This window comes from Ailuropoda melanoleuca, chromosome 8, assembly GCF_002007445.2.
Source record: "Ailuropoda melanoleuca isolate Jingjing chromosome 8, ASM200744v2, whole genome shotgun sequence".
In the NCBI taxonomy this organism is placed as follows: domain Eukaryota; kingdom Metazoa; phylum Chordata; class Mammalia; order Carnivora; family Ursidae; genus Ailuropoda; species Ailuropoda melanoleuca.
Genome location: NC_048225.1, coordinates 35078468 through 35097870, shown reverse-complemented (window position 1 = coordinate 35097870; position 19403 = coordinate 35078468). Strand labels below are relative to the sequence as shown.

At 36.3% G+C, this 19403-nt stretch overlaps 1 protein-coding gene across 1 annotated transcript in view; it reads left to right on the top strand.

Annotated features, from left to right (window-relative positions):
- CEP57 (centrosomal protein 57) overlaps positions 1-14705 on the top strand; it is a 39246-nt gene extending 24541 nt beyond the window's left edge. The window contains exons 6-11 of the mRNA XM_002925712.4: positions 366-443; positions 3163-3270; positions 3818-3895; positions 9801-10042; positions 10811-10955; positions 12885-14705. Of these exons, the coding sequence (XP_002925758.1) occupies positions 366-443; positions 3163-3270; positions 3818-3895; positions 9801-10042; positions 10811-10955; positions 12885-13118 (885 nt within the window). The 3' untranslated portion in view covers positions 13119-14705. The remainder of the gene's footprint in view (positions 1-365; positions 444-3162; positions 3271-3817; positions 3896-9800; positions 10043-10810; positions 10956-12884) is intronic.
- The last annotated feature ends 4698 nt before the right edge of the window (positions 14706-19403 follow it).

Here is a 19403-nt window from a genome sequence, read left to right as displayed (position 1 = left end):
GTTGGAAGCTTAAATGTTTCTGATCATCCTTAAGGCTTGTATTACTTGGTTTAAGTTGTTCTCTTTAGTTTTAATTGATTCACTTGGAAAGTATTTAATACCACTGAGATTAAGTTCCCAATTTAGCTTCCATGTATCCTATATGCCTTCATACAGAGCTGTGTTCTTTGGCCATAGATTTTACCCATAATTCTGTTCAACTGCCTCACAGCTACTTCACAAATGACTAATAATGAATCACAAAGGAAAGTGTCATGGTTACTGGCAAGCACAGTGTCATTACTAGAGTAAACTAACAAGCATATATTTACTGTGCTAAAAGACACAATCTTTTCACTAACCACTTTTATTATTTTTATCACTAGAAAAAAATGCAAGAGTTGGAAGCAAAACTCCATGAAGAAGAACAGGAAAGGAAACGTATGCAAGCTAAGGCAGCCCAGGTAAGTTGCAGTGTCAGCAGGTAGGCTCCTCATATTTCATACTTTCCTTTATATAATAAACAAAAGATTAAATGTGGGCTTCTTAGGGGTGCCTGAGTGGCTCAGTCGTTAAGCGTCTGCCTTCAGCTCAGACCATGATCCCAGAGTCCTGGGATCGAGCCCCACATCAGGCTCCTCCACTGGGAGCCTGCTTCTTCCTCTCCCACTCCCCCTGCTTGTGTTCCCTCTCTCCCTGGCTGTCTCTCTATCAAATAAATAAAATCTTTAAAAAAATAATAATAAAAAAATAAACGTGGGCTGCTTAGATTATTTATATTTTGGAATAGCCCAATATATAAATTGTCAGACATAACTTGATACGGAAAATTATAAACCTATATTTTTACAGGCAGAGCGTAAAAGTTGGGCGGTTTTTTAGAGTTTTTCAAATTGTGGGGTTTCAGTCATTTTAAAAATATGAGTAGACTTAAACATCAAAGATAATATATATTATAAGGTAATACATAATCATGTAAAATTTTCTCACATGGAACACTACTGGAAATGGTTGAAAGCCATCATGTAAGTTTCCTTCTTACACATTTTCCTTTTCCTTGGTGGCCTCAAAACACCAGGACAGAAATTGAGGTAATGGGCTGACCCAATAGCTAGTGATCCATACTAATTCACAAAAGCTACCATATAAGGAAAGCGAGCTCTGTTTGCTCCTAGTCTTTGATTTTATCCCATGCATCGGCTCCCAGATAGAATAGGTGAGGCAGTGTGAATTCACAGAAACATTGAATTTATGTATACCAACCAGAACTGCATTTCTAAAAGATACAGTAATACTTTTGTACCCAGTAAGTCTGATAAATAAACACCTTGTTTGTAATGGGAGACTCTCTTAAGAGCTTATTTATTCAAATAACTCCCGTGTATGGCCCTCACGCTTCCAAAGCCTTTAAGTTTTATAAATTTGTATGTGTTTTTTCTCATCATATTAACACAAGAAGTAGGTCTTGATTCCAAAACATTTAGGAATGGAGGCTCTGCAGTTCAGGCTGTGGTCAGTTGCCAGTGGATTCCTGAGCTCAGTTCATGTGTGGGCTTGCAGGACTGTAAACATTCTGTTAACCTTTGTCGTCTTGTGTACTTCTTCGATTTCTTCCCAGAACTGATGGAGTTAACATAATCTGTTTCTATTAAACCTGATGTATTTTCTTTCGCAAATATTTACCTTCTGATCAATTTGTGTATTTTTGTTTTTATGTTATTTTATTTTTGCTTCATTGTGCTGAGTTACATAGTCATGTGGCTTTATTTTTGATCCCCAACAAATTTTGAGATTACTTGGTTTCTCTGCCCATTCCACTTTAGGGTAGGCCATTTTACTGTGTGTCCATTTCCTCACTTGTAACATGCAAACTCATGGATTGTGCTTTATGTACATTGTGGTGGTGAGTTCTATTGTACATGAAATAAAAATTAAGTTAATTATCTTATGAATTTAAAAAGTTAATTTACAGTATTTTCGCTTTCTTTTTTCATTTCTCAGGCATAAAGAAGGGACCAAATAGTTATTACTGATATTATAGTAAAGGTTTTGACTTCTGAGTTTCAGTCAAGATTTTGACTTCTGAGTTTCAGTCAAGATTTTGATAGTGAACACTATTGTAGTGGAATAATAATGACCAGGGATCATACATGGTTCCAAGTCAAGCTAACCTTTTTTAAGATTTTGTTTATTTGAGAGCGTGTGAACACATGGTTGGGGGGGGGCGGTGGAGAAGAGGGAGAGAGAGAAGCGGACTCCCCAGTGAGCAGGGAGCCAGAAGCCAGGCTCCATCTTAGGACATCTGGGATCATGATCTGAGTCGAAGGCAGACGCTTAATTGACCAAGCCACCCAGGTGCCCCCAAGTCAAGCTAACCTTAACTTTCATAGTCTTAGGCAAGATATTTAACCATTCAGAGCTTGGATTTTACCATTGTTGAAGTGGTCTTCATATTATATCTTCCTAATATTGGAGTGGTCAAACAAGAGAAAAAACAATGAAATTACTTTAAAATGGTAAAATTCTGCCACACAAATAGATAATCTGCAAGTTGGTTTAGGGAAGGCACCAGTCCTTATTTGAAATTCCTAGTAATTGGTTATGGAATTTCTACCATGTGCATAGGAAACTATTTTTAAATTAATGTAGTTACCAACCTTCTAGAGAAAAGGGCATAATAGCATTTACTGTAACATACCTTTCAGTTCTTTTGGACATAAATTTCTGGTTTCTTTTTCTTAAGTTGTAAGAGTATGAGTTTTTAAAGAGGAAGAAATGTATTTCGCTCTCCAACTGCTTTGTGTCTGGCACTGATGTGGTGGCCATGTGTAAAAAAGAAGAAAATATTGAGGCATTGGTTTTGAGTTAGATACATTGCATTTAATTCATTAGGTCTAATTTATGGAACAACTACAGATAATGGAGCTAGAGGGTTTCAAGCTAAAAAAAAAAAAAAGAGCAAATTATAACACAGCACTTCAACATAAAATGAGAGACTTTGTATTGATTTAAAATATTTGGTAAATGTTGACAGATTGATTCAAGACAAGTTACACAGCTGTGATGTGGTTTTCAGTCTGATACTACTATAGGCTTTTACAGGTCTTTACGTAGCAAATCTCAAATTTAAATAATAGGTTTTATTTCTATAGCATTAATTTTATGCTGTCCTATTTTTCTTAGTTGCAGACTGGTCTAGAAACAAATAGAATTATCTTTGAAGATAAGGCAACTCCAGTTGTTCCCAGTGCAAGAAGAGTTAAAAAAAAGAAGTCAAAACCACCAGAAAAGGTACAAAAACAGGACCCATAAGTCAAAGTGCTGATTATTACTTCGCGTAATTTATGTGAAAATACTCATAAAACAATGTGATATGTCACCCTTAGATAAGGAAATCTCTTTCATTCAGTTTCTTCGTTGGGAAGATGGGATTAAGTAATAACTACTAATAAATTTTCATCTTGATAGATAATATACATGAAAGCATTTTGGAACTGCAAAACACTACACAAGTCTTAATTATTATTCAGTATTGCTATTGACGAACTTTTCCTCTTAAAATGTTTTTAGGTGTATGTGACTATACATATATCACATACATACGCACACTGTTTCTTTACTGAGACTGTAATGGCCATTTTGGCAGGTACTATTTTTTCCTTCCTAGCCTTTCCTAGGCTAGAATGCATGTTGTCAAGTATTATTAGGAGCTCAAGAACATTCCAGTATTGATAAAGCAAGTAGTAGCCCAGCATTAAGCTGAAATTTCGGGTTAGTTGTATATGGTCAGCTTTTATCATCATGTGAGTAAACTTGTTTTTCTTTCCTTTCCATTCAGAAAGGTTCTAGGAACTATTTTGCTACACAACCACATTATAGATTATGCTTGGGGGATATGCCGTTTGTGGCTGGAAAGGTGAGTTTCTCAAAGTCTGGATTTTTTTTTTTCTTTACAACTTAGCTCTTTAAATTAAATCAACTCATAACACCTGTACACCTATAAATGTTGAAAACAGTTTTCTGCCCCTTTATTAGTATGGATCATCATGATGTGAAAACGAGACAGAAGATTTTATAGGTTTGGGGGAGGAGGGAAGAGACTAGGGGGACTTTAAAGCAGATGAAGCATATGTGCAAGGAAAGTTACGTAACAAAATCTGACACCCTGGTTTGGAGAAGGGGTGGTTGCAGATAGGATTAAATGAAATAGGAAATCGTATATTTGTAGCATGAGATTTTTAGTATCAGTCTTGTTCATTTATATTTAAATATAGGTAGATATTTAAGTAAATAGAAATTACATCCTGTTTGTCCTCACATGCATATTACTTACAGAACTCATTCTCCTCCAAGAGGCAGTCAGAAATAGTGTTTAAATGTAGAGATGATAATTTTTTCAAATATCAGCAAGTACTTATCTCTAATAAGTGCTTAATACTGTGTTAGTTTAGGGGCGCCTGGGTGGCTCAGTTGGTTGACGACTGACTTGATTTCAGCTCAGGTCATGATCTCAGGGTCCTGGGATCAAGCCCGGAGTCCTGCTTTGCATTCAGCAGGGAGTCTACTTGAGATTCTCTCTCCCCCTGCCCTTCCCCTTCTTCCCACTCACTCTCTAAAATAAATAATCTTTTTTTTTTTTTAAATACATCTGATGAGACCTCATTAATACATTTCTAGACCACTTTATTTGAAAGTTCCTCAATAAGTTAAAATCTTTCACTGAAAATTCTCATTGTTCTTTTTCTGCTCTCAGGGATCCACATAGAACAAATGAGGCCCTGATGGTAGGGAAATTTTAAAACTTTTGAAAATAACTTTATCTTTATTCTCATCTCCTTATTCTATTATAGGTTATAAGCACTTCCATTTTCTTCAGCTATTGTGTTTTCTGAGTTTCTTTACTTTCTCATCACTCTTCCTTTCTAAATGTGGTGTGACTAGCACAGAATAGAGACTTTGTCATATTCTGGGAGTCTCTCAGCCTAGCATCATATTAATGTTCTGGGGGAAGCCACATCATCCCTCCCTTTCATTTATTTTATAGTCAGCTGAGGTAACAGGTGTTTTTCTGAATCTTTGCATTAGCCTTTGTAGTGTAGGTCCTATACTTGTAGATTTATTTTATACAGAATTTCTAAATAAATGAAACTGTAGGAATAGATTCACCCTATCCCACATTGCATTAGAATCTAGTTCATTATTTGTGTTATCTCCAAATTTAATTGCCTGTCTTTGATAATTCTCACTGAAGTCATTAATACAAAGGTTGAACAGGACAGGTTCAAAGACCAGTCTTTTCAACCTAAACTCTCCTGAAATTATTTGTACTCTTTGTGAAATATTATTCAAATAGGGGCACCTGAGTGGCTCAGTTGGTTAACTGTCTGCCTTCAGCTGAATTCATGATCATGGAGTCCTGGAATTGAGCCCCTCATCGGGCTCCCTTCTTAGGGAGTCGTCTTCTCCCTCTCCCTCTGCTCCTCCCCCTGCTCACACTCTCTCTCTCACTCGCTCACTCTCTCAAATAAAGAAAATCTTAAAAAAAAAAAATATTCAAATAGCTAAGAATGTACTTTCACGTAGCCAAGTGTTCCGTCGAACTCTCTGTTGGGAAGTATCAGTTTTTATTTTTAATTATATGTTGTCATAGACCAGTACACTTGTAAAATGCAGTAAAAATACTAGAAAAATGAAATTAAAAAGACATAAAGACATATTTTATGTCTTTGTTTTAAATTATAGGTCAAATAGATAAAAAATTATATTAATAAATACAATCAGAAATAACAGGAAAAAGAATTTTAAAAACTATATACTGCTTATTGCAAGTATACATAGGCAGGTAATTAGTGTAGCAAATACTTATTACAGGTTACAAGTGAAATAGTGATTTCACATACTCACAAATTTTCACACTTTAAATGAATACCATGTATATCAGCATTTAAATTGTTAATGAAACAAATGAACTTGGTTCTTGATAATCATCAAGGTTGTATTGATGACTGCAGAATTGCGGGGGAGAATGTATATCTAAACCATTTTAATTGTGGGTGAATTTAAATCATCTTGATAAAAACATAGACTAACTTTTTTAATTTTGAAATGATTCTAGATTTACAAAAGTTGCAGAAATAATAAATGGTCTCACATACCCTTCATCTGGTGTACCCGTAGCAGCAGTACATTACATAACGTAGTATAGTTTCATGACCAAGAGATGAACACTGGTACAATCCAAAGACCTTGTTCAGATTTCTCTAGTTTTACATGTCCTTGTGGGTGTGTACACGTGCACACGCATATGCAGGTTTTGGTCAGTGCATTTATATCATGTTTATATATGTGTAACCACCACCACTCCATATCTCCAGTTTTGCCCTTTCAAAAATGGGAATCACACAGGATGTAACCTTTTTGAGATTGACCTTTTCACTCAGTATAATTCCCTTAAGATTCATCAAATTGTCATGTGTATCCATAGTTCCTTCTTTTCTCTTGATTGAATATGCATGGTGTGAATGTACCACAGTTTAATAATTCACCCATTGAAGAACCTTTGGGTTGCTCCCAATTCTTGGTGTTCACAAACAAAACCAGTGTAAACATCGTGTATAGGTTTTTGTGTGGACTTAAGTATTCATTTCTCTGGGATAAATGTCCGGGAATGTGATTGCTGGATTGTATGGTAAGTGTATATTTTGTTTTTTAACTACCCAACTATTTTTGGGTGATTGTACCATTTTTCATTCCCAGTTTCAATGCCCAAGAGATGAAGTTTTTCCCCATCTTTACCAGCATTTAATATTTTCACTTAATTTTAGCTGTTCTGTGTATGTTATGATATCTCACTGTGCTTTTAATTTATATTACACTAGTGATGGTAGTCCTATTCTTTTCATGTGCTTATTTACCATCCGTATATCCTCTAGTGAAATATCTACCTACATTTCTTGCCCTTTTTTAATTGGGTTGGTTATTTTGTTTGTTTTTTTTACTGTTAGGTTTTGAGAGTTCTGTATTTAGATACAAGTCATATATCAGATACATAGTTTGCAAGTATATCCCCCAGTCTCTCTTCCTCTTACAGTGTTTCACAGAGCAGCTTTTTGTTTTGATGAAATGCAGTCAATTGATTTTTGCTTTTTGTGAATCATGCTTTTGCTGTCAGGTCTAAGAACTCTTTGCCAGGACCGACATACTATAGATTTTCACTTATGTTTCATATTTTATAGTTTTATATTTTACATCTAAATCTGTGATCTACTTGAAATGATTTTTGTATACAGTATGAGGCTTGTTAGGTCAAGGTTTATTTTTTATTATGTTCCATTGATATATGTGTTCACGTCTTTGCCAGTACCACACTGCCTTGATTACTGTGGCTTTTTGTAGTAAGTCTTAACATCAGGCAGAGTGATTCTTTTTCACAATTGTTTGAGCTCTTCTAGTTTCTTTGACTCTTCGTATGAATTCTAGAATAAGCTTATCTATGTCTACGAAAAAAAAGGTCTTGTTACAATTTTGATTGGAATTATATTATACCTATAGATCAGCTTAGGAGAATTGACGTCCTTGTTATGTTGAGTCTTCCAGACCATGAGTATCGTGTAGCTTTTATTCATTTATCTAGATCTTTGATTTCTTTCACCAGTATTTTATGGTTTCTGGCATATTGGTCCCATGTCTGTTTTATTAGATTTATACTCATATATTTTTTTGAAGCAAATGTAAGTTGTATTTAGTTTTAATTTAATTTCTATGTGATCATTGTTAGTGTATTTCGTTTTTGTATGTTGAACTTACATTCTGTGATTCACTGAATTACTTGTCCTAGGAATTATTTTTTGGATTGGTTAGGATTTTCTATGTAGAAAAGCATGTCATCTGTAAATAGGGACAGTTTTATTTATTTTTAATTTGCATGTCTTTTATTTCCTTTTTTTGCCTTAATGCACTAGCTAGGATTTCCAGTATTACATTAAGCAAGAGTGATGAGAGTGGACATCCTTGCCTTTTTTCTGATCTTTAAGTGGGGGGAGAGCATTAGCATTCAGTCTCACCAGTAAATAGGATGTTAGCTGTAGGTTCTTTGTCAATGCTTTTATCAACTGGAGGAAATTTCCTTCTGTTTCTTTTTACTTTGCTTAAAGTACCTGATTGTGTATTGGATGTTTTCAAATGCTTTTCTTCATTAAATGATGTGGTTATGCGATTTTTCCTTTTTACTGTTGATACGCTACATTATGTTGATTGATCTTTGAAAATAACTGAACTAGTCTTGAATTCCTGGAATAAACCCCACTTAGATATTGTATGTATACTTCTTCATATATAATGCTGGATTCAGTTTGCTACCTAACAATAGAAAGCAGGATAAAAGAGAGTATCCATCAGCTTAGCACAGTGGTTTTCAAACCTGGCTGGTCAGAATCAACTGGCAAACTTAAAAATACACATTTCCAAGCCTCGATCCCACACTGAGTTTGGAGTGCTACTTAGGAATCTGGATTTTAAACAAGCTGTCTGGATGATGCTTATGGAGGCAAGGTAGTCGTGCCATCTGTTTGTAAATTGAAATAGCATATGGAGATTATTGTTTAATATCCAAAACCAGAAATTTTGAGAAGGATACCAGGTTTTTCCTATTGTTTATGTGACAAGGATGAACTTTGTGCATCTTACTATTTGAGGATAGAGAAATGAATTTGACAACAGTCCCTACCACCTGGGAGTACATACACTATTTAGTAGGTGAAATAAATGTGCAAACACAGTTGCAATATATTGTGATAAGCACTATGATAGTAATAAATGCTGTAGGTGATCTGAGAATGGACTACTTAATTGGACCAATTCATTACCTTGAGGTTTTAAGGAATTCGTTAAAAGTTAATATATTTGAACTGGGTTTTAAAGAACAGTAAAAAATACTGGCCACACAAAAGAAATGGCATGTGCAAATACAGTTTATTTAAATAATGCAGATTTTCAGAGATATTTCAGTGATTCATCAGTTGCGTACAACACCCGGTGCTCATTACTTCCAAGTGCCTTCCTTAATGCCTGTCACCCAGTGACCCCATCCCCCAACTTCCCTCCCTTCCAGCAACCCTGTTTGTTTCCTAGAGTTAAGAGTCTGTCATGGTTCGCTTCCCTCTCTGTTTTCATCTTTATTTTTCCTTTCCTTCCTCTGTGTTCATCTGTTTTGTTTCTTAAATTCCACATGAGTGAAATCATGGTATTTGTCTTTCTCTGACTTATTTCACTTAGCATAATACCCTCTAGTTCCATCCACGTTGTTATATGTTAATTAAATTGAATTTAAATAAACAATTAAATAAGTAAAGCAAGCAAGCATAGAAATTAGGAGATGGTGAGACATAAGACCAGACAGTATCAGTTGCAGCTCAATGATAGAAGACTTTTTTTCTATGCTAAGGAGTTTGGACATTGGAGTTAGTGGGCTTAACATCAAATAATTCAAGTAGGAGAACGCCCTCATATTACTACTAGAGTAATATTTTAGGGGGAGTGCTGATAGCACTATGGAGTTAAAGACTGAACACACTGGGGGCAGGGAGGCCAGATGGAATCTTCCTGTAGCAAGTAGAGGTGGTTGCAAGGGAACGACAGTAGGGTGGAGACCAAGGTGATTTGGAGATATTTCAGAGGTTAAATGGGACTTGGTATTTGGATTTAGTCTAGAAGATTTATATCATAGCCTCTTTATGGGTGGGGGTCTTTTTACTCAGCTTAGGGAGTAAACAAGAAAACAGATTTAGAGGATGTGGCTTCAGCTAATTCTCATTTTTCTTCAGTCCACCAGTCCTAGCCATGCTGTGGTAGCCAATGTTCAGCATGTCTTGCATCTAATGAAGCAACACAGTAAAGCCCTGTGCAATGATCGAGTGGTCAACAGTGTTCCTTTGACAAAGCAAGGTTCTTCACGAAGTGGTAAAAGTAAGAAGTTGTCAGTAACGCCTTCCTCCTCCAACAGCATTAATGAAGAGTTATCAGAAGTCTTACAGACCTTACAAGATGAATTTGGGCAAATGAGCTTGTGAGTTTTAGTTTTTGGTTTTTTTAATTATATTTAGTTCTAAGGGCACCTGGGTGGCTCAGTCAGTTAAGCGTCTGCCTTCGGCTCAGGTCATGCTCCCGGGGTCCTGGGATTGAGCCCCGCATCGGGCTCCCTGCTCAGCGGGGAGTCTGGTTCTCCCTTTCCCTCTGCTCCTCCCCGCTGCTTGTATCCCTCCCTCTCAAATAAATAAAATCTTTTTTTTTTTTAAATTATAGTTGTAAAACTTCATTTTAACTTCTTGGTGACTTCATTAACCATATTAATTTGTTCAGCAAATATCTGAGCACAGTCCTTGCACCGACCACTGAGTAAGTTACTAGGACCTTAACAAATACAACTGTTCTGGGGGAAATCTCTCCCTTTTCTAATATTGTTAAATGTTATTAAGACCAGGGTTTACATTTAAGTTTTATTTCCTTATTCGGGAGCTTGATATACATTGAGTTTAATTAAATTTAAATGGTAAGTTAGGATATATTTGAGGAACTAGGTCTTTTCTTTCTAGGCTTTCCTTTATATTGTTCTGGGGGAGGTAGAAATATAAATAATTAGGTCTTTGAAATTAAGAACTCCTCTTGCATTTGCCTCCAGTGCCTTTCTTGAACCTTTAAAACGTCTTGTTGCTCTGTTTAAGAAATTGAGACATTTTATATTGCACAGAGCAGTGGTACCATGGTGAGTGGGTTGTGGTGGACCTAACCATGAAACCAGTAACTTAACCAAGCCCTGCTTTTATTTTTTATATAGTGATCACCAGCAGCTTGCGAAACTTATCCAAGAATCCCCAACTGTTGAACTGAAAGACAACTTAGAGTGTGAACTGGAGGCATTGGTGGGGAGGATGGAGGCCAAAGCCAACCAAATAACTAAAGTTCGAAAATACCAAGCCCAGGTAACTGCAACTCAATTTCCCTTCCTCTGTTTCTAATGATTAAAAGACAAGAACAAGGCAGAACCAAAAAACCTTTTTCCTCAAGTACATTGATTGATGACATTGAAGTGGACAGATAGGGAGCTGTAGGAATGAATTTCTTTACTGTACACACTAATGCAGTCCCTTCATTATTAGGAGTTGGTGTTCAGTGGGCTAGGAAGGAAGACTCTGTCTTGTAATCTGTGAGAGTAGATTTTATCATCAAAGATACATCTTTCAAATACTGAATATTATTATTTAGTATTCTTACCTTTATGTGAACAAACTTTAACTTCTGTGATGAATTTAAATGGTTCTAAATTTACCTAAGTCATTTGAAAGCACTTGGAAATTCTTGATTTCCAAAGGAATAAGTCAGATATAAATATGTGAAAAAAATTTTGGTTATATTTATGTTGCTAATTAAATTAATAGAACAGCCATGTATTTAATATCTACTAAGCGCAGTGGGAAGGCACACTCCAGGGTTTTCATCTGGAGAGAAACGTAATGATTCATGGCTTCAGAGATTGCTATAGCTGCTGGGAGTGGGCCGGAGACCAGCTGGGTGGGGTGAAGCTCTTCTCCGTCAGAGGTCATCTGTGACTGCTGTGGGGGAGAAGCGGACAGATTGGAGGTATGTTTTGGAAGTAGAAGGATCAGGGCAACTTGCTGCTAAATATCATTTGGAGGGAGAGGGTGGCCTTACCACTGATGGAAATGAAGAAAGACTGGGAGCAGAACAGGCTTGGCTGACATTTACTGATTGGTGGCTGTGTAATAGGCATGATGGATGCTAAGTGCTTTTGAATATGTTCTCTTACTTAATTTTCATGGAACACTTGTGAACTGGGTGTATTGTCTTATTCTGTAGGTAAGGAAACTGGGCTAAGTTTCCTGGGAGATAGGTATATCCTAAAGTGAAATTAAGTAACTTCTGTGCAGGGACATACTAGCCTACTGGTAAATGGCAGAGCTGGCATGCAAACATGGGTCTTTTCAACTCCAAAACCTGAGCTTTTAAGTATTTTTTGTGAAGTTCATGTTTTAAAAAAGGATAAATGTAAGCAAATGATTGCTGTAGGAGTAATGGTCTAATTTGTTTCTTGTACATTAGATTTCGTTCTGTCTAATGGAACACCAATTTGGCAACAGCTTAAAGTGCAAGTAAAGCTCTCTAAAAAGAAATTCTCTGGTTTAAATTATTGTAAAATAGTGAAATAATAAAATTAAAAGTATCTTGTATTAATATATTACCGTTACATCTCTTCATCCATCTAGAATGTTTCATTGCCACCTCAGACTAGTTTCTAGAACCACTCTTCTCCTGTTCTTCACCTTTAGTATCTATCCTGTCCTTCACTTACCATGTCAGACTTTTTGCCTTTTCCATGACACCTTCCCCCAAACCCTCTTGTTTCTCGCTCTATTCTGCGCTTTGGCAACACTGCCTTGCCTTCTGAAACAGCACCGGTATTGATATGTTTACTGTTTTTCACTTGTTTGTATGTCGCTTTATATTTTTACACACTGAGTGTTCAGTGACTGGTACAATAGGTTTTTGAAGGCTTTGAAACAATAAACCCAGGGGGCGCCTGGGTGGCACAGCGGTTAAGCGTCTGCCTTGGGCTCAGGGCGTGATCCCGGCGTTATGGGATCAAGCCCCACATCAGGCTCTTCCGCTAGGAGCCTGCTTCTTCCTCTCCCGCTCCCCCTGCTTGTGTTCCCTCTCTCGCTGGCTGTCTCTGTCTCTTTCGAATAAATAAATAAAATCTTAAAAAAAAAAAAAAACAATAAACCCAGAATATAGTATTTGGATTTTAGTTTGTATGAGAGTTAAACACCAGTTGTCAGAAGAGAATGTTTTCACTGAATGCTCCTTTTTCCCTGCCTTGGTTATTCCTGTAGCTGGAGAAACAGAAGGTGGAGAAGCAGAAGAGGGACTTGCGAACCACCAGAAAGACTCTTGATGAAGAAGGAAACAGTAGCAGTCGTTCTTCTGGAGTCACAGGGACCACAAACAAGAAGGACGTTGCCAAACCAAGACCTGGTGAAAAAAGCAGGAAAAATCTTCAGTTATTGAAGGACATGCAGACCATACAAAGTTCATTACAAAGCAATAGTTTATGTTGGGATTACTGACTGGTACCAGGTTATAAATTTTATTCAGATAATCTGTACCTCTTCAATCAGATTTTGACAATTTACTCTCCAGGTCTCATACTCTTATGTTGGAATTAACAAATAGCAGGCGTTAAGGGGCCCAAGCTTCATTACACAGGCTTCTTGTGTTACACATCGTGACTAAATGTTAAACCACCTAAATGGAAACCAGGGGAGTTTTAAAGGCTAGGAAGCCACACAGTCTGCTTCTTTGAGGTGAATTTGCTGTACTGAAATACTGCACTTTGTAAACAAATTACGAATTGTTTACTTGTGGGTGTGATTTTTTTTTAATAGTTCCTTACATATCTAAGTAAAATTAGGTTTAAATTATCAAAATAAGAGGCTGTCCCATAGGCAGTGTTTGCTTAAAAAATATTCTTAAATCTTATCCTGGCATGAATCGCCCCTTTCTCTTTTCCAGTACAACCATTAAATATACTTTGTTTCGACTATTGATGGAGGTTTTCTATATTTAAGTATTTATACATATTTAAAGGATTGTTTTGTTTTGCTTTTTGACATTTCAGACATTGATCAGTATTAAATACACTTGTATTGATGTTATCCATCATTAAAAAATTTTTAAGAACCCAAGCATTCATTTTAAGTCCATTCACTGCAAAAATTATAAAAGCATTTTTTAAAGTACAAATTATTAATGAAGTAAATGAGCTTTTAGGATGAAGAGAGAAGAAGAAATGTTGTAAAGCAAATACATTTGTTGTTTTTAAATAATACCTGTTTGTAATCATGCTGTTGAGTTTGAGGGGTTGTTTTTTAATCTTGAAACATAGAAGAGCCCCTTGGACATGTTACTGGTGTACAATATGAGTGCATTAACTGTACACGTGCAGCTGTCATTATGTTAATAATGTGAATCATAATTCTGCATAAATCAAGACGTGAACTTTTTATAAATTTGCCACTGAAGTCAATAAAGCAGCTTTTTTAAGGAAACACTGACATTTTCCTTAACAGCCTGTTAATGAAGGCTTTATTTGTTGTAATCTTTCCAAAAAATGCATTTCTAAATAGGATATTAACATATTTTGAGAAACAAGAATTTACATAATTTGCCTATCTCATGCTTACACAGAAACTAAACCCAACAAGACTGAACGCCTCATGGCATATGAGAAGATACTCCAAAGAGTGCTAATGAAAACAGGAACCACATGTTAAAGAAATTCCTTCGTATGCCTCCCCTGGGATCCAAGTGGAAGTTCTGGGATTTTATCTGGGTATAATCAGCATGAAATGTAGTGCCTGTCTGGGCACTAAGCTTGTTAGGCCTCTTAATTGAATTAATTCTTTTACAGAGTTCTTGATTTAGGTTCCTTCAATTTGGATCTGTTTGTGAATGTTCTGAAATTGTATGTAAACTTTTGTTTGCGTGTGCAGTTTTGTATCTTCATTGAATTCACAACAGTGAGTCCCCAGACGCAAGGAATCACTGCTCTGGTGACATGGAAAGTATTTTTTTGTCTCGACCACCATTTCAACTGTTAAACTTTTGTTATCACTGTGTTTGAATTTCAGGTCATTAAACTGTGTGACACTCATTTTGCATTGTAGTGGCTCTGAGTCCTAATTAGGAGAAGTATATTAATGGTGCTAAAACCCACCTAATCCCTCAGGTAGGAATCAAACTCTCAACTCCAGCTTTTAATACCATCAGGTGAGAATTGAAAGCAAGAAGATACCAGTACTGCCTCTGTCTCCTTATCTGAGAATTTACAGTGGAGGAGTCTGCTGTTAGACATCTGTTTTGTGTAAGAACGCTATTGCAGTGCATTTCGGATACAAGTATCTTCTGTGTGAGATGCCGATATGGATACCAGGCTAAGTAAGAAGGGTATGCTTACAAGGTAGGTGGTAGACATCTGAATTATTTCAACACTTGTGAATGCAGTGGTGACAGCATGAGCACAGTGCTGTGAGGGCACAGAAGAGGAGGTTAACATCCTAGAGGAGGAAGTGATGCCTAGACTCTGGAACACTGGAATTAGCCATAAGGAAGAAGAGTTCCAGGCCAACAGGATAAAATAAAAAGGGAAGAGGCCAGATTCTGCAGTTGACATGGGGGAGTTGTGACCAGCTGAGTGGTACTGGTACATAAGAGTTGAGGAATGCAAGTGAGACTAGAAGTGTAAGCCGACAAGTTACAGGAGGCTAAAGAGCTTTGACATAACCACATGGGTCTCAGTTTTGTAGCCAGGATCATAAAGGAAAAAGTGCACCTATAGAACCACTAGTCATAGATACAAAGTTATAAAACAACTGTCAACTCAAATATGAAAGTTGCATAAGCTTCTGAGTTTGATGTCCCATTTGTTAATTTTTCCTTTTCTTATTTGTGCTTTTGGCATTATGTCCAAAAAATTATTGATGAGACCAACGTCAGGAAGCTTCCTCCTATGTTTCCTTCTAGGAATTTTATGGCATCTGGTCTTATGCTTAAGTCTTTGATGTATTTTGAATTTTTGTGAGTGGTGTGAGATAGGGGTCTAATTTCATTGTTTTCCGCATGTATTTCTCCAGTTTTCCCAGCACCACTTGTTGAAGAGACTGTCCTCTCCCCCTCAGGTGTTTTTGGCTCCCTTGTCCAGCATCAGTTGACCACATATGCCAGGATTTAATTCCGGCCTCTCTTCTGTTTTTGTGCCAGTACCATACTGTTTTTATTGCTATGGCTTTGGTAGTATACAATTGACCCTTGAACAACATGCGTTTGAACTGTGTAGGACCACTTACACATGAATTTTTTTTTTACAGTATTGTAAATGTATTTTCCTTATGATCTTAACATTTTTTCTTTCTAGCTTACTGTAAGAATACACTGTATAATATATATAAAAAAATATGTGTTTTGTTTTTTTAAGATTTTATTTATTTATTTGAGAGAGAGCACAAGCAGGGGAAGCAGCAGGCAGAAGTCAGGAAGAAGCAGGCTTTCAGATGAGCAGGAAGCCCAGTGCGGGGCTCGATCCCAGGACCCTGGGATCATGATCTGAGCTGAAGGCAGATGCTTTAACCAACTGAGCTACCCAGGCACCCCCAAAATATGTGTTTTTTGACTCTGTTATTGGTAAGGCTTCTGGTAAACAGTAGGCTTTTAGAATACCTAAGTATTGGGGACATCAAAAGTTATACTAGGATTTTAAACTGCAGGAAGGGTCTGCACCCCTAACTGCCGTGTTGTTCAAGGATACCTCTGGTGGTGGTCTTTTTTTCTTGGGATTGCTTTGGATATTTGGGGTCATTTGTGTTTCCACAGCAATTTTTGGATTCTTCTGTTTCTGTGAAGAATGCCTTTGATATTTTGATGAGTATTATGTAATTTTTTGTATTTTTTTTTTATTTTTTGTATTGTATCGATGAGTATTATGTAATTTTTTGGCACATAATTGTTTCTTATGAGCCTGTGTATTAATGTATCAGTTGTCTCCTCTTTCATTTCTGAGTTTTCTTTTTCTTAATGTAGCTAAAAGTCTGTCAATTTTATCTTTTCAAAGAACCAGCTCTTAGTTGATTCTTTCTCTTGTTTCCCTGGTCTCTCATTTACTTCTGTTCTTTATTATTTTCTTCTTTCTGCTAACTTTAGGCTTAATCTGTTTTTTCTACTTTCTTGAGATATAAAGTTAGGTTATTTGAGATCTAATTAATATCTGTGTTTATTACTGTAAACTTTCCTTCTTTCCCTTTTGATTTCTTCTTTGACCTATTGTTTAGAAATGTGTTGTTTAGGTTCCATATATTTATAGATTTTCTCATTTCCCCTTTGTTGATTTATTTTTTTTGTAAATATATATATATTTTAATTTATTTATTTGACACAGAGAGGGAGAGAGGGAACACAAGCAAGGGGAGTGTGAGAAGGAGAAGCAGGCTTCCTGCTGAGCAGGACCCTGAGATCATGACCTGAGCCAAAGGCAGACGCTTAAAGGCTGAGCCACCCAGGTGCCCCTCCCCCTTGTTGTTTTCTAGTTTCGTATCACAGTGGCCAGAAAAGATCGTATGATTTCAATCTAAATTTGCTGAGGTTTGTTTGGTGTCCTACCATATGATCTGTTCTGAAGAATGTTCATGTGCACAAGAACAATGTGTATTCTGCTGTTTGATGAATTATTCTGTGTGTGTCTAGTAAGTTTATTTGCTCTAAAGTGTGGTTCATTTCCAGTATTTACCTTGTTGATTTTCTTAACCCAGAGCCTTAGATCACTAGGCCACTGTTACGCACATCATCCTTACTGATTTTCCGTCTGGATGATCTTCCCATTAGTGATAGTGGGGTATTGAAGTCCCCTACTCTTATGTTGTCTATTTCTCCCTTAATGTATTTTGGTGCTCAGGTGTTAGCATATATATTTACAATTGTTATGTTTTTGTGATGTATGGACTTCTTTGTCATTATATAATGACCTTTGCCAGTTTTACGACTTTGGCTTGAAGTCTATTTTGTGTAAGTAGGTGATGCCTGCCTTGTTTTGATTTCTGCTTGCTCTGAAGGTCATTTTCCATCCTTTCACCTTGAGCCTATGTATGTCTTTAGAGCTGAAATGAGTATTCTGTAGACATCATATAGATGGGCCTTTTTTTTTTTTTTTTTTTTTTTTCCCCATCCAGCCACTCTGTGCCTTTTGGTAAACTCAATCCATTTTGCATGTAGAGTGATTATTGATATGTGAGGAATTACTAATGGCCATTTTACCTTTTGCCTTCTAATTACTTTATCTATACATTGTTTCTTTTTCCTTCTGTTTCTGTCCACCTTTGTAAGCTGGTGTTTGTCCTTGTTGATTTGCTCAGTCTTCTTTTTTTGTTTTGGGGCTTTGCTCTAGATTTTTGCTTTATGGTTACCAGAAGGTTTACTAAATAAAATATTTCATAGAGGAAAAACAAGTCATTTTATGCTGATAAAAGTTTATCTTCATTTACTTAGTTTCATCTGTTTATACTTTAGATGTCACAAATGATCTCTTGTTATACTGTGAATTGTCACCAAATTTTAATAGCTGTCATTTTTAATGCTCCTTAACCTTTATGCTGCAATTATTTTATATTCTAAAATAATTATAGTTTTCTATTGATCACCTTATTAAGAATGTTGTATACTTAGATCTTTTCAGCTGGAAGATCTTCCGACATTTCTTCTAAGGCAGTGTTAGTCGTGGTGAACTCTCACGTTTTATTGGTTTGGGAAATCCTTTATTTCTCTTTCATATCTGAAGGATAACTTTGCCATGTAGAGTATTTTTGCCTGGCAGTTTTTATCTTTCAGTTGATTGAATAGCTCATTGATTCCATTCTCTCCTGGCCTGTAGAATTTGTAGAAATCTGATAGCCTAATAGGGGAGGGGGGTTCCCTTGTAGGTTTTTTCCCCACCTTTATAATTGACTTTTGACAGTTTCATTACGGTGTGTCTTGGAGAAGCTCTGTTAGCTTTTGTATTCTTGTATATCCAGTTCCTTCCCCAGGTTTAGGAAGTTCTCAGCCTTTATTTCTTTTCTATAAACTCTCTGCCTCCTTCTCTTCTTTTTCTGGTATACCCATTAATCTTATGTTAGCTTTTCTAATAGAATCTGATAATTGTTATAGGTTGTGTCCACTTTTTAAATATCTTAGTTCTCTCTCCTCTTCCTCTTGAATCATTTCTAAGCCCTTAGCTTCCAGCTTGCTTATTTTCTTTTCCATCTGATCTGCTCCATTTCCAGTGCTTTCTAGAAAATACATTCATTTCAATGAGTTTGTCAGCTTCAGGTTTTCATTTTGGTTCTTTTTTAGAATTTCAGTCTCTTTGGTAAAGTACTTCTTAATGTTCATTAATTTTATTCCTAAGTTCGTTGAATTGCCTTTTTGAATTTTCTTGTAGCTTATTGAATTTTGTCCTGTTATTTTTGAATTCTTTTATCAGTTAGATTGCAGTATTCCATGTCTTTGGGTGCAGTTGCTGGAGAATTGTCACTGCCTTTTTGTGATACTGTATTACCATGATTTTTCATAGTGTTCAATGAAATGCACCTGTGCCGCCACATTTAAAGTAGCAAACACCTTCCTTATTTCCGTAAGGCTTTGTTTAGATTTTAATAATTCATCAGGTTGGCACTTAGAAGCCTTTCTTTTGTTTTCCAGAAGGTGGTGCTATAGCATAAGCTTTTGGGGTTTCTTTTTACTGGAAGTGACTCCCTGCTAAAGTTTGACATGTGCTTAAAAAAGGTGGCATTTTATGTTCAAAATCATTAACCATCAGGGAAATTCAA